This window comes from Myripristis murdjan, chromosome 19 (genome assembly GCF_902150065.1).
Source record: "Myripristis murdjan chromosome 19, fMyrMur1.1, whole genome shotgun sequence".
In the NCBI taxonomy this organism is placed as follows: Eukaryota; Metazoa; Chordata; class Actinopteri; order Holocentriformes; family Holocentridae; genus Myripristis; species Myripristis murdjan.
This window is the reverse complement of record NC_043998.1, coordinates 27,608,811-27,622,189: the sequence shown is the minus strand read 5'-3', so window position 1 is coordinate 27,622,189 and position 13,379 is coordinate 27,608,811. Positions and strand designations below refer to the sequence as shown.

The 13,379-nt window shown below is 44.8% G+C and overlaps 3 protein-coding genes across 3 annotated transcripts in view; 2 read left to right on the top strand and 1 right to left on the bottom strand.

Moving 5' to 3' along the window:
* Positions 1-1,233, top strand: part of LOC115377537 (uncharacterized) — a 33,040-nt gene extending 31,807 nt beyond the window's left edge. The window contains exons 4-5 of the mRNA XM_030077349.1: positions 840-942; positions 1,067-1,233. Of these exons, the coding sequence (XP_029933209.1) occupies positions 840-942; positions 1,067-1,233 (270 nt within the window). The remainder of the gene's footprint in view (positions 1-839; positions 943-1,066) is intronic.
* Positions 1-13,379, bottom strand: part of lipf (lipase, gastric) — a 944,109-nt gene that overhangs the window by 122,805 nt on the left and 807,925 nt on the right. The window lies entirely within an intron of this gene.
* On the top strand, positions 5,943-11,905 carry LOC115377536 (uncharacterized). Its single transcript, XM_030077348.1, has one exon. It carries the CDS (start codon positions 5,943-5,945, stop codon positions 11,799-11,801), a length of 5,859 nt encoding a protein of 1,952 aa, XP_029933208.1. The 3' UTR covers positions 11,802-11,905.

Sequence of the window (13,379 nt, the reverse complement as noted above, 5' to 3'; positions counted from 1 at the left end):
TAGTTGGGTGTGTCTGTGTCCACCGGTATGGCTAAGCTGTGAGATGTTGTCAATCACTTTCTGTGCAATGAGGAAGCAAATAATGTAATTAGGATGCCAGTTTGCTGGTTTATTACGATTTTGAGAGGAAAAGGTTTTCTTAAGATGTGTCTCTGTTTTGAGCAGCACAGTTGTGTTGTTGGCCATTTTCTTTCTGTTACTTGAACACAATATGGATGCTGGTTTGTGTCTTAACCATGTTGTAGAGAGAAAGACCTTATTTAAAATTAAAACCTAAAATTTTCCTACAGCTAAGTGTATTCAGGATGCTTTCAGTAACGTTCTGTTCAATTAAATGTGTTGTTTTTTTCTACTAGACAAGTAATGTTTAAATCAAACATGTTTTGTTTAATTTACAGATATTGATATCGATTGGCTGTGAGATCTGGTGTTGTCTTTGCTTTGGCTGCTATTGAGAGCGACTGACCTGCGACTGACCTGCGATTGACCGGCGAGCTACCTGCACCTACATCTGTGATCGTCTGATCCAGAACCACTTAACATAAATACATTTATTCCATTTAAAAACACACACATAACTAATTGTTAATCAACACACATATTTGCACTCCTTCAACACACAGACACATACAGACACACACAGACACACACACACACACCCACACACACACACACGCACTGCCAAGGTAAGTTGAAACGTTTGTGTATTTGAAGGCTGACCTTGTCTGGGAAAGCATTGTTTGTGAGTATGATTGGCACAGATTCACTTGGATTTTTAAAGTTTCTTTGAACTTTGGAGGAAATTTTATTTTATTTTTTTGTTTGTTTTTCATTCTTAGATGCCCCGTGCCAAGTCCCACCGGCGGGCCCAGGCCCTGAAGCAGAGGATGGCGCAGCCGTTGCCATGGATCCCCCAACCGCCTGTCCCCGAGTTCGTTGCTCGTAAGTATCAAACAGTTTTTTTTTTTTGTTTGTTTTTTTAATATTTAACTGATGCAGTTTGAATGTTATTTGAGGAAATACAAATTTTGTGTCATCATACTTAACTTTGTTGTCAACCACACAGGGCGCGGTACAGGGTACCGCCATCGCGTGCGGAGATGGCCGACTTCGGAGCTGACCCAGCGCAGCTTCAAGTTGGTCACTCCTGCCCAGAAGCCGGACCAGAAGGTATTAGTTTTTCTTTTTCAGAAACACAGTGCTGGTTGTAAGAGGTCGGTGTCTATGTTCTAAAGCCGTGTCTCTGTCGTTGCAGATGGTGTTCGTCGTGGGAGACTCCCACCTGCGGGCCATGGTGGATGGGATCGTCGCGATGCCGGAGGTACCTCTGTGTTTTTCTTTTCTCTCTGTTCCAGGTGCGCATGCAGCAGAGCTGAGGACAGAGGTGTCCCACGCCGCTCTCCCCTGGACCCCGGACGTGGTGTGTGTGCTCGCCCCGAGCAACAACCTGACAGCCAGCAGGAACATCGGAGAGGCGTCGCTGGACTTCGGTGCTCTCCTGGCTACAGTTTGCAACCGCTGGGCGAAGGTGTGTTTAATTTGCAGTTGACAGTATTTGTTTTGTCCTGTGCTGTCACAGTAAGCGTGTGTTTTCACATGTGCTTTTTTAGAAACCTAAATGTGATTCTAAATGTGATTTTTTTTTTTTTCCTGTGTGTGTGTGTGTGTGTGTGTGTGTGTGTGTGTCTGTGTGTGTAGGTGTTCGTGCTGGATTTCCCTCCACGCTTGAACATCGAGCCTGGCCTGCAGGAGCTGTTCCGCCAGGAGTTCCGCCGTGTCGCAGCACGCATGGGTACGTCTTAGTTTTGGTCATCAGTTTGATTATAACTGATGTATCGTGAACTTAACCTCATATGTTTTACATGAGTGTATTTATTACCAGAATGTATGATGTTTCTCACTTTTGCGGCAGGTCTCCCATACGTGTCTGTGGCAGAGCACCTCCCGATGGACCGTTTGGAGCTGTGGAGCCGTGACGGTGTAAGTACAGCATACTTTGTTGTTGTGACATGACACATGGAGGAGTTGAAGGTTTCCATTTTCGATACACCAGCTGAGCGCAATGTGTTCTGCGTTTCACTGTTTTCCAGGTGCACCTCAGCGACAGCGACGGAACGCCGATCCTCGTCCAGGCCCTGTGGGACGCCGCGGTCCGCCAGCTGACTCCTCCTCCTCCTCCTCCTCCCTCGGTGCCCCCCCGGACATCGCCTCGTGCCAGGGTCTCCCCCGTGCTGGTTGTGACAGGACACAGCCCCGCGCCCCGCCACCGTGACCCACTGGAGTGGACCGTCGTCGGACAGGAGGGCAAGGTAATGTGTTTGAGTCATTTTCTGGCTGTACATTTGTACATCTTTTCTGGTTTTATGCCTTTATTTTGTGTGTGTGTGTGTGTGTGTGTGTGTGTGTGTGTTTTTTAATGGTGATAATTGTTTTTTGTTGTGGTTTTTAAGATTCGAGCATCTCCGGTGCAAGAGTCTGTCCTCCCGTCCAACCCCGTCTGGTTCAGCGGCGACATCCTGGAGGCCATGGAGAGGGTTTCGCCATCCTCAGACTGCAGCGTCACTGCCCTTCTGCCAGCTGGCCAGGTAAACTGCCTGGTAATTACATTTATATATTTAGAAGTATTCTATATTAGTTTTGACTTTAAGGTGTTTCTGTTAAGTTATAAAATGTTAAATGGGTTTGCCTCTGATGTTTCCCCTTGTCTCTGTGTGAGTGTGTGTGTGAATGGTTGTGAGTTTTTCCGAGTGCGTGCTGTGTCTTTTTGAGCCAGGTCATCATGGTGCTGGTGGTTGTGTGGCTCAGGTCCCAGGCTGCTCCAGTACATGTGACTCCCCTCGGCATCCGCATTCCTCATCCACCAACTGTTTTTACATTTTTTCCTTTATATTATACATATAGATCTTTTGTTGTGTTTTTTTTTTTTTCTTTGCTTGCTAAGTCTATTGTACGTGTGTATGTCCTGGACAAAATTGAATTTAAGACTGCATTTAACAAGGTTTGTTTTCCTTCTTTTAGACTTCCCGTGTGAGGCGTTCGCCGAAAGGTGTTGCCACAAGGCGTAGAGGAGGAAAGCGGCAGGTTGGTATCATATTTAGTATGTGAGCTATGTGGATTGTTTTTGTCATATTTTGATAACACGTGCAGAACCCGAATGAATGAGTGCATTATTGAAATGAGTCTTTTGTCTTCCCCTATCTTTTTTAGGTGCTGGCAACACCTTCACCTGCCCGTGTCACCGTGCCTGCCTCCGGGCCCAGACCAGTGGTGCAGCAGGTTTGTCTTTGTTTAAATATAATATGCGAGTTATCGTTTTGAGAGGTTGCAGGGAAATGGTTCTCCTGTGATTTAGTGAGACCTTGTTTGATTTTTTTTTTTTTTTTTTTGTCTTGTGTCAGGTGGAGTCGTCCAGCGTGGTGCCAGGGGTGGTCGTCGTCCGGGAGGAGGTCGCCACGGCGTGCCCAGCCGTCCCGGAGGTGCTGCAAAGTACTTTTTATAACGTGCAGAACCCGAGTGAATGAGTGCATTATGTAAATGAGGCTTTTTTTCTTCCCCATCTTTTTTAGGTGCCGGCGAGACCTTCACCAGCCCGTGGGACCGTGTCCGCCTCCAGGCCCAGACCAGCGGTGCAGCAGGTTTGTCTTTGTTTAAATATAATATGTGAGTTAGCATTGAGAGGTAGCAGGAAAATGGTTCTCCTGTTTTCATATTTGTCTGTTGTGTACATTGTTTTATCTAGTTATTCTCAATTGCACTCAGTATTATTTACACTGTTTATTCAGTTATTTACACTGTTTAGTCTGTTGTTTACATTCTGTTTTATCTAGTTACTCTCAATTGCACTCATTATTATTTAGCTCTTGTTTTTTAGCACTAGTTATATAGACCATATCGCACTAGTTATATAGACGATATTTGATTTTTAAACGGTCCCACAATTCCATCTCTGCTGTAATCTGGAAGCCAAGCAACGACATTTCGTTGCCAAAATCTCACTGCTGTGTTTTTTTTTTTATCAGGTGGAGGCGACAGCCCAGGAGTCGGCCAGCGAGGTGCTGGGGGTGGTCGTCGGTCAGGAGGAGGTCGCCGCAGCGGGCCCTGCTGAGAAGATCGACAAAGCTAAGGCTGTTTTTGTTCCTTCTGTTTGTGTTAGTGATGTTCAGTCAGAGTCTAGCGCTAATGCTGTGGCAACAGGGTCCAACATAGATAGCAGCAGGATTAGGCTAGCTAAAGTTGTGCGCGGGTCGTTTCATCAGGGAAATGCCCGATTTGTGTATGCAGGTGTGCAGTGTATGGCTATAGCTTTGGTCAGCTTAGCCAAACACACGGTGAGGAGCACGTTCTCGTGGGACAGGCTGGATTTGGATCGCGCGTTGGTTGAAGGTGATGAGTTGTACACGAGTTTGCGTGACCTCAACATCTTCAGCCATGTGTCTAATCTGCTGTCTGTGCCAGATTTGCCACAGCAGTTGGAATTAGACGGACAGCTGTTTAGGTTCGGTTTTGGTGACACAGTGTTAGGCGAAGTAGGCGTGACCGAAGGTGAATACATCGATTTCGGTGTATTCATCAGCTTGCGAAATGGACTGGAGAGAATCTTCAGTCAATACACCACATGTCTTTTGACAATGTGTGGAAACACCACTGCCATCGTGCGTGAGGGTGGACGGTTCGCTGTGGTCGACAGTCACTCACGCAGTAGCACTGGCTTGTTACACCACGACGGTACAAGCGTGGTTCTGCATTTCGCCTGTCTTGACGACCTGCACCACTACATCTGTCGTTTGGCTGACAGTCTCCGTTCGAGGGAGAAGCTCTTTGAGCTGTGTGGTGTCACGGTCAGCACGGGTGCAAGCCCAGCGCGGTCTGGTGTGTCTGTGGAGAGTCTCGTCACTGGGATGAGCGCTGCTCCAGCACCAGAGTCTAGTGTGCTCACTGAGGCTGGGAGAAAAAGTGAGGTGTCTGCAGGCAGTTGTGTGCCTGAGTGTGGTGTCAGCATTGCCGCAAGTCCGGCACTGTCTGGCATTTCTGTTTTCAGTTTCTCCAGCGAGGTGAGCAGCGGTTCAGCGGCAGAACCAACAGTGGCTAATGGCAGAAAGCGTGTTATTTCTTCCGGCACTTGTATGTCGAAGAAATCCAAGAGTTTCGATGTCCGAGAGGTTAATTTGGACGTCGAATTTGTTAGCGAGGTGAGAAGCGAAGAGCTGGTCTTCCATCCCCTCGGCGTAGATGTTTGTCGTGCTTTATGCACAAAGTTAAACGTCGATTGCGTGAAGGTTGTTAGTCCGGTAGACACAGAGGAGGGGTTGTTAGGTGTTCCTTGTAGCAAAGAGAGGATTGTGGCCGATGGGAACTGCTTCTTCAGAGCCATCTCTCAGGCTGTGAGTGGTTCTCAGAAGCACCATCGTAGAATTAGGCTAGCTGTGTGTAAAGAGTTAGAAAGGAACACTGATAGATATCAGAGTCTCTTAAGGACTGAGTACTCCTCTGTGTTAGAGTATATTCAGCAGTCCAGGATGAGATGTGTCGGCAGTTGGGCCACAGACGTAGAGATTCAGGCAACGGCCGACTGGTTAGGTGTTAGTGTGTTTACGTTTCATGATGGACGTTGGTTGAGATATAGCTGTAGTAGTCAGCCTTTGTCGGTAGAGTGTATTTACATAGAAAATGTAATGGGACGGCATTTTGAGAATGTCGTTTGTGTGTGTAAGCCTGGACTGCACTGTTGTTACAGTTACTGCAAAGTTAGTCAAGTGTCAGGTTACAATGTAAGATCTAGAATGATGGATGTTGTAGATGGTGACAACACAGCGGTTAGGTGTAGTGATGTAGTTGGTTCTGTTTTAGGTGTACAGGATAGTGTCAAGGTTGTGGAGGGTGTTAGGGAGTTAGTGTCAGGTAGAATGTCAGTGAAGTCTAAATACTTAAAGCGGAAGCAAAGGATGCAGGAGAAGCTGAATTTGTCACTTAGGGAGAAACGTCAGTTGAGGAAAAGGAAGATATATCAAGAAAATGTGATGTTCAGGGAGAAGGCTAGGTTGTTGAGTGTAGGAAAGTATAGAACAAATTTGCCCCACAGAGAGAGAGTTTTAGAGATGGGTGTTAAGAAATACAGAGAAAACACAGAGCATAGGGAGACAATTAAGGCCAGGAGTTTGGGCAAATATAGGGATAGCATAGAGCATAGGGAGACAGTTAAGGCCAGGAGTTTGGGCAAATATAGGGATAGCATAGAGCATAGGGAGACGATTAAGGCCAGGAGTTTGGGCAACTACAGGGACAGCACTCAGTATAGGGAGAAACTTAAAAAAAGGAGTAAGGCTCAGTATCATGATAGTGTAGGGCATAAGCAGAGGGTTATTTCCAGTGTCAGGTTAGGTAGAAAGCAGAGGGTAGACAAGTCTAAAGATTTTGGTTTTGTTAGGGAGCAGTTTTTAGAAAAGGTCAGAGATGGACCTGATTTTGTGTGCTGTGTGTGTCATAGGTTGTTTTTTAGATATCAGGTGGTTAGTTGTGATAGGGAAACTTATAGGCAAAGTTCAGCGACAGCGGCTGTGGCAGATAGGTGTATAGGCCAGCATTATTTGCATCGGTGTAGTGGTGAGTGTGTTGCGCCGTGTTCATTGGTTTCATCGCGCGGTACTTTGTGGATTTGTTACACGTGTGATAGGAAGCTTAGTTCAGGTGAGATGCCAGCTGAATGCTGGGTTAATAACTTGGAGCTTGATCCCATTCCTGCTGAACTGGGATCTTTGAATAGTTTAGAACAGCATCTTATTGCGTTACACATTCCATTCATGAAGATGTTGGCACTGCCTAAAGGCGGGCAGAATGGAGTACATGGACCGGTGACATGTGTTCCAGCCAACATTGTTCAGACTGCGAATGTGTTGCCACGTTCGAGTATGGAGGGGTCTCTGCTTCAGGTTAAGCTGAAGCGGAAACTCACTTATAAAGGGTATTACGAGTACCAGTTTGTCGATACGTTGCGTGTAAGACAGGCGCTAGAGTACTTAAAGAGGACAAATGTTCATTATAGAGGAATTGACTTTAATGAGGACTGGGTTAACGAGTTTGTTAGGGAAGAAGATAGGGAGAGGGAAGAGGCCGAGTCAGGCAGTGAGGATGAGGCTGAGGTTAGGTCAGGTCAGGATAGAGGTCAGGGTGAAATCTGTGATCTAGCAGAATCAGCAGACATAGGACAGGATGAACTGTTACATGACAGACAACAGCACTGCATGTTTCAGGACACTTGTCTTATGCCTGTTGATATTGGTCAGGAAGCTTTAGATCAGTATTTTAAGGATATTTTGAATATTGCGCCTGCAGAAGGGAATAGTCCGGTAAGAATGCTTTCTGACCACACGAACGAGGCAAAATGTTTTCCAGTGTTGTTTCCCACGGGCGAGAAGACGTACCATGATGGTCGGTGGCACGACTTGACATTGGCGCGTTATCTTAATAATAGGATTATGCATGCCGACGGTCGTTTTGCGCGTAATGTAGAGTATATATTTTTTGCGCAGTACGTGTCGGAGTTGGACAAGGTTGTGTCCAGTGTTTCTGTCGCGTTGCGTAAAGATAAAGGAGGTCAGAGGCCTCAACGGGTTAGTGAGGATATGTTGGCAGATGCGGACGCCTTGAAGCAGTTGTTGGCGTGTGATGATGGGTTTAGGTTTCTTAAACCCATCAGAGGAACTCCGGCCTTCTGGCAGTCTGTCCAGAAGGACGTGATGGCTTGTGTGCGTCAGTTAGGTATTCCGACGTGGTTTTGCTCGTTTTCGTCTGCGGATATGCGCTGGCAGAATCTCCTGACCAGCATCCTGAAACAGGAAGGCAGATCGCAGACGGTAGAGGATTTGGAGTGGGCTGATAGGTGCGCGTTGTTGCGACGTAATCCTGTGACTGCGGCGCGAATGTTTGACTACAGGTGGCATTGTTTTCTGAAAGAGGTTCTCATGTCTCCCTGTCAACCAATCGGCAAAATAATCGATTACTTTTATAGGGTCGAATTTCAACAAAGAGGCTCACCACATGTGCATTGTTTGTTTTGGATTGAGGGTGCTCCACAAATTGATAAAAACACAGATGAGGAGGTTATAGAATTTATTGACCGTTACGTCACATGTGAGCTACCCTCAGATGATGACACACTATTGGACACTGTGTCATCAGTTCAAACGCATTCCAAACGACATTCTAAGTCGTGCCGTAAAAATAAAACGACATGTCGTTTCAATTTTCCAAAACCTGTTTCTGCGCGCACATTCATTTGTAGAATGCCTGAGTGCAAATGTGACAAAAAGAAGACAGCGGAGGCTGAATCTAATTCAGAAAACAAGCCAGCCTGTAAATGTTTTGAGGATAGGGATAAGATGCCTAAGGAATTTGCGCACAAAATTCTTGAAGATGTCAAGAAAGCTGTGGAACGCGATGTGCCTCCTGCTAGCGTAGACGATTTGTTTCGTAGTTTGCGTATTAATCAGGAGATCTTTGAAATGGCTTATAGGCGTTTAGAGAAAAAGCATAAGGTTGTCTATAGGAGAGGGGTGAACGAGGTTTGGGTAAATCAGTATAGCAAGAAGTTGTTGAAGTGCTGGAATGCTAACATGGACATTAGCTTTGTCACCGACGCCTACGCAGTAGTAATATACATAATATCGTATATTACTAAAGCAGAGAGAGAAATTGGCCTCTTATTGACTAATGCCCAAAAAGAAGCAAAAAAACAAGGGAATCTCTCTGCCAAAGAAGCCCTGCGGAAGCTGGGCAGTGTATATTTACACAACAGAGATGTTTGTGCGCAGGAGTCGGTGTATAGGCTAACGAACATGCACCTTAGGGAGTGTTCCAGAAAGGTTGTGTTTGTGCCGACAGGCAGTAGGATAGTTAGAATGAGTTTGCCCCTCAGTGTGTTGAGGCAGATGGCCGCCTCCCGTGATCTACGGGAGGAGGATATGTTTATGACTAGTATAGTAGATAGGTATAGGAATAGGCCTGACAGCGTAGTGTTTGATAACATGTGTATGGCTACCTTTGCATCTGAGTATCGTGTTCTCAGCAAAAATGAGATGTCTAAAGACAGAATTGAACTGAAGAATGACTTAGGATTCATTCTTAGGAGAACACGCACTCAGTTTGCAGTGGTGCGATACATGCGTTTCAATTTGGATAGAGAGGAGGAGGCACATTTTCAGAGCCTGTTGCAGTTGTTTCTTCCTTATAGAACTGACTCAGACCTCAAACCTGAAGGCTTTGAGCTGTTTGAGCAGTTCTATAACGATGGTGAGGTGTTGTTTAGCGACGGCTCTGTACATTCGGTTAGCGATGTTGTCGATGAGAATAGGGCAAGGTTTGAGGTTAATTGTCCTCACCTTGAGTTAGCTCAGGAAATAGCTGCGCAAAACAACGGTGTAGATGAGGATGTTTGGGGTGAGCTTTGTCCTGAACAGGAAGCGGAACGCCTTGAGGGTTTAGAGGAGATGAGGCAGCAGCGGGAAGGTGAGATAGCTGAGGAACAGCTAGTTGAGTCGTTGGTTAATGTGCCAGATTTGATTGTTGGTGGCAGACAGGTAGTGCAGTTAGAGAGAAACAGGTCCATTTTATCTAGAACTGAGGGTTTGGCGCTTGTTAGGTCTCTGAATGAGACACAGCTTGGTGTTTTTTATAAGGTGAGACAGTGGTGCTTGCAGAAGGTGATGGGTAAAAACCCAGAGCCTCTGCGTGTATTTGTGACAGGTGGTGCAGGGACGGGGAAAAGTCATTTAATTAGGGCTATTCAGTATGAGGCAGCGCGGCTGCTGTCAACACTTTGTGATCAACCAGACGATATCTGTGTTTTGTTAACTGCTCCAACAGGAATAGCTGCATACAATTTAAATGCAGCAACAATTCATCACACATTGAGTATTGGCAAACAGGCTAGTTTACCTTACACCCCTCTGGGTGAAGATAAACTAAACTCTTTGCGAGCAAAATTATGTCACCTCCAAATTTTAATTATAGATGAAATAAGTATGGTTAATCACAACCTGTTGGCTTATGTCCACGGTAGGTTAAGACAGATTAAACAGACAGGCGACTTTTCCCCGTTTGGTAATGTTAGTGTGATAGCTGTCGGGGACTTCTATCAGTTGCCTCCCGTTAAAGGGAAGCCTCTGTATAGTAGTCCTGTTGGTCTGGACCTGTGGTGCAATTTCAGCATCGTGGAGCTGAAAAAGATAGTTAGACAGAAGGATAGTGTTTTTGCAGAGATGCTTAATAGGTTAAGAGTGCGTTCCAGGGCCACCCCAATGTTAGATAGCGACGTTGAAATGTTGAAGATGCGCGAGACCGGCGAGGTGAGCTCAGCCTTGCATATCTTTGCGACGAATAGGCAAGTAAGTGAGCACAACCTAAATTATCTGTTTGACTGTTGTCCTGATTATGTCACCATTGAGGCGCAGGATTTTGTGACTAACAGGACAACAGGGAATTTGGAACGGATGCCCGGGCATCACGGCGTTGCGGCGGACACGTCTTTACCGGAGACTCTGTGTATAGCGAGGAACGCGCGCGTCATGTTGTGTAAGAACGTGGATGTTGCGGACGGCCTGGTCAATGGAGCATGTGGCACGGTTACTCAGATAGTTTTTGGAGAGGATTCCACGTTTCCTCTCACTGTGTATGTTAGATTTGACGATGAGAAAATTGGTTCAGATAGGAGGAAAAACCGTGCACATGCAGCAGTAGAATGCCTGCAGTCTACTGCCATTGATCCAGAGGAGGATAGAGCCACCAAGCGTGGCGGTTTGCGTCGTCAGTTTCCTCTGAGGTTAGCGTGGGCTTGCACTGTTCACAAAGTGCAAGGACTCACTGTGGACGAGGCGGTAGTGTCATTGAAGAGGGTGTTTGCACCGGGGCAGGCATATGTAGCGCTTAGTCGTGTTAGGGCCTTGTCTGGACTGATCATCGAGGATTTTACAGAGAGGGCTATTTACTGCAAGGACGCCATAAAGGAGGCCTTGGATAGCATGCCTCCATTTTTGATTGAGCAGCCAGAGCCTTCATTAAATGCACACAGTTTCTCTGTGTATTTAATGAACGTTCAAAATTTAAGTCGGCACGTGTTAGATTTGGTGTCTTGCACGCAGCATTTACAGCTTACCTGTATTGCTGTGACAGAAACGTGGCTCACTGCACAGTCTTCATTAGACAGTGTCCAAATTGAAGGTTACACTTTCCACAGTCGTCCTCGAGGCTTGTGTTACAGCAGCAGTAACCCTAAATTGGTAGAGCTAAAGAACCTAGAACACGGTGGAGTTGGTTTGTATAGTGTAGATAATTTGGACTGTAACATTCTGCAGGTGCCCGATTTGAATCTGGAGTGTTTGGTGTGCCTGTGCCACAAATTCAACATATTGTTGGCAGTAATTTATCGTCCACCGTGTTACCAAATTTCTTTATTCAAACAAAATCTGGGGAAGTTACTTGATTGGTTACATCCAATCAGTAACACAATTGTAATAATGGGGGATTTCAATGAGAACATTTTAAAAACATCCTCAATTTGCAAATTTATGGGTGAAAAAGGATTTAGTCAGCATGTAACACAAGAAACTACAGAGAAGGGGACACTAATTGATCACGTTTATGTTAAAACAACACGGTATAATGTGGAGTGTGCAGTCATGCCCACGTATTTTAGTGACCATGAAGGTGTTTTGTGTAGTTTTAGTGTTAACGATGATCAGGGGTTAGTTGTTGACTTGGAGGAGGTAGAGGGCCTCTTCGAGTCAGACGTAGATTTTGATGAGGGATAGGTTGTTTTGTTTGGCAAAGGAGGCAAACAATGAATTCACACGACCGGTGTGAACTCTTTGTTTGATGAGTCAAACGGAGCTACATTGCAGTGTCCCGGTGCAAATGTTAGTGTTGTCGTGTTGTTGTTGGTTAAGAGGAAACTGACTTGTAGTGTGTTGTGTTGTTCATGGTGTGTACATTGGCTACCACTATGAATGTTGTCTTTTTAGAGCCTGTCCCACTGTAATTGTATAGATTGTTATTTATTGTCATTATTTATAATATTTATATCGTGTATTTATTATTCATTTTAGATTATGTATTTATGATGTGGAATAGATGATCATGGTTAGATTTTAGATTAAGCGAATCATGTGTTTCAGGGGGAATTAGGGAAGGTTTAGTTGTGGAGAATCATGTGTAGGGACGTATATCATGTAATCGTGTCACAGGTTTATGGATGTGTTAGTCTCTGTTTGCCACGTGTTAGCTGTTGGTCTCTGTTTAAAGTTTAAATGTGAAGAGTTCATTTGCAAAAACAGATAAAAGCCATTCTTAAAATGGATACACCGTTTCACTGATACTGCTTGGAGTACACACACACACACACACACACACACACACACACAAAGCATGATTTAGGATAATAAACATTATGCCAGACTAAGTAAACATATAAATAATAGAAATAAATATAAAGTAAATTTTAATACAATTCAAAAAAGTTTAAAAAGGTTTAATAAACTCAAATGGGGATCTGTTTTTGCAAATGAGCTCTTCATGTATATCTGTTAAAATTTTAAATGTATGTCTGTTTAAAGTTTAAATGTATATCTGTTTAAAGTTGAAATGTATATAGTTCTGCATGTTTGAGTTCATGTCACCTTCATGTGTACTGTCTGTACACAAGAGGTTCACTTCCAATAATGAAGTGTTCCGTCTGGTGTGCATGAACTCAGAGCAAATCTGTTGTGGTGCAACAAGGCACAGACTCCCCATTCTGTACGCCTGAGCTGCCACAACAGGACAGTTATTTAAAAAAAAAAAAAAAAAAAAAAAAAAAAAAAAAATCATCCGTTTGCAGTGGTCTGTTTTCCAGGTTTTCTGCTCCCATTTGTGTCCCCCATTCTTATCTTTTCTGTCTCTCTATGCCTCACCTACTTTACACAGTTGGGTGGCCCTGTCAACAAATTGTGGTTAGTTTAGTTAGTGTACTATGAGATGCGGTTAGTCAGTGATGTTTGCCTCAAAATGTTGTCTTTTTTTACTCGAAGGGGAACTTCCTGGTTGAAGATGCTACTGTGGTGCAGTGTCCCAAACTTCCGTACCTCCCAAGTGATGATGATGTCGCCTTGTAGCAAGTGGCATCGTGGGACAGAGACAGCACATGCATTGTACCTATGTCCTGTCAAAGTGGTTCAGATGAACTTTAGTCTCAGTATTGTAGGTCTGGGACATGAGATGTATGAGGTAATAGTTAAAAAAGTAATCCTATCTTAATTGTAGTTTGTTATCTGTGTTTACAACATCTATTGCACGTCTGTCCGTCCTGGGGAGGGATCCCTCCTCTGTTGCTCCCCTGAGGTTTCTTCCTATTT

Bases quoted from the DNA above. Each gene is read 5' to 3' on its own strand.
- LOC115377536 (XM_030077348.1), top strand. From the start codon at position 5,943: ATGCAGGAGAAGCTGAATTTGTCACTTAGGGAGAAACGTCAGTTGAGG.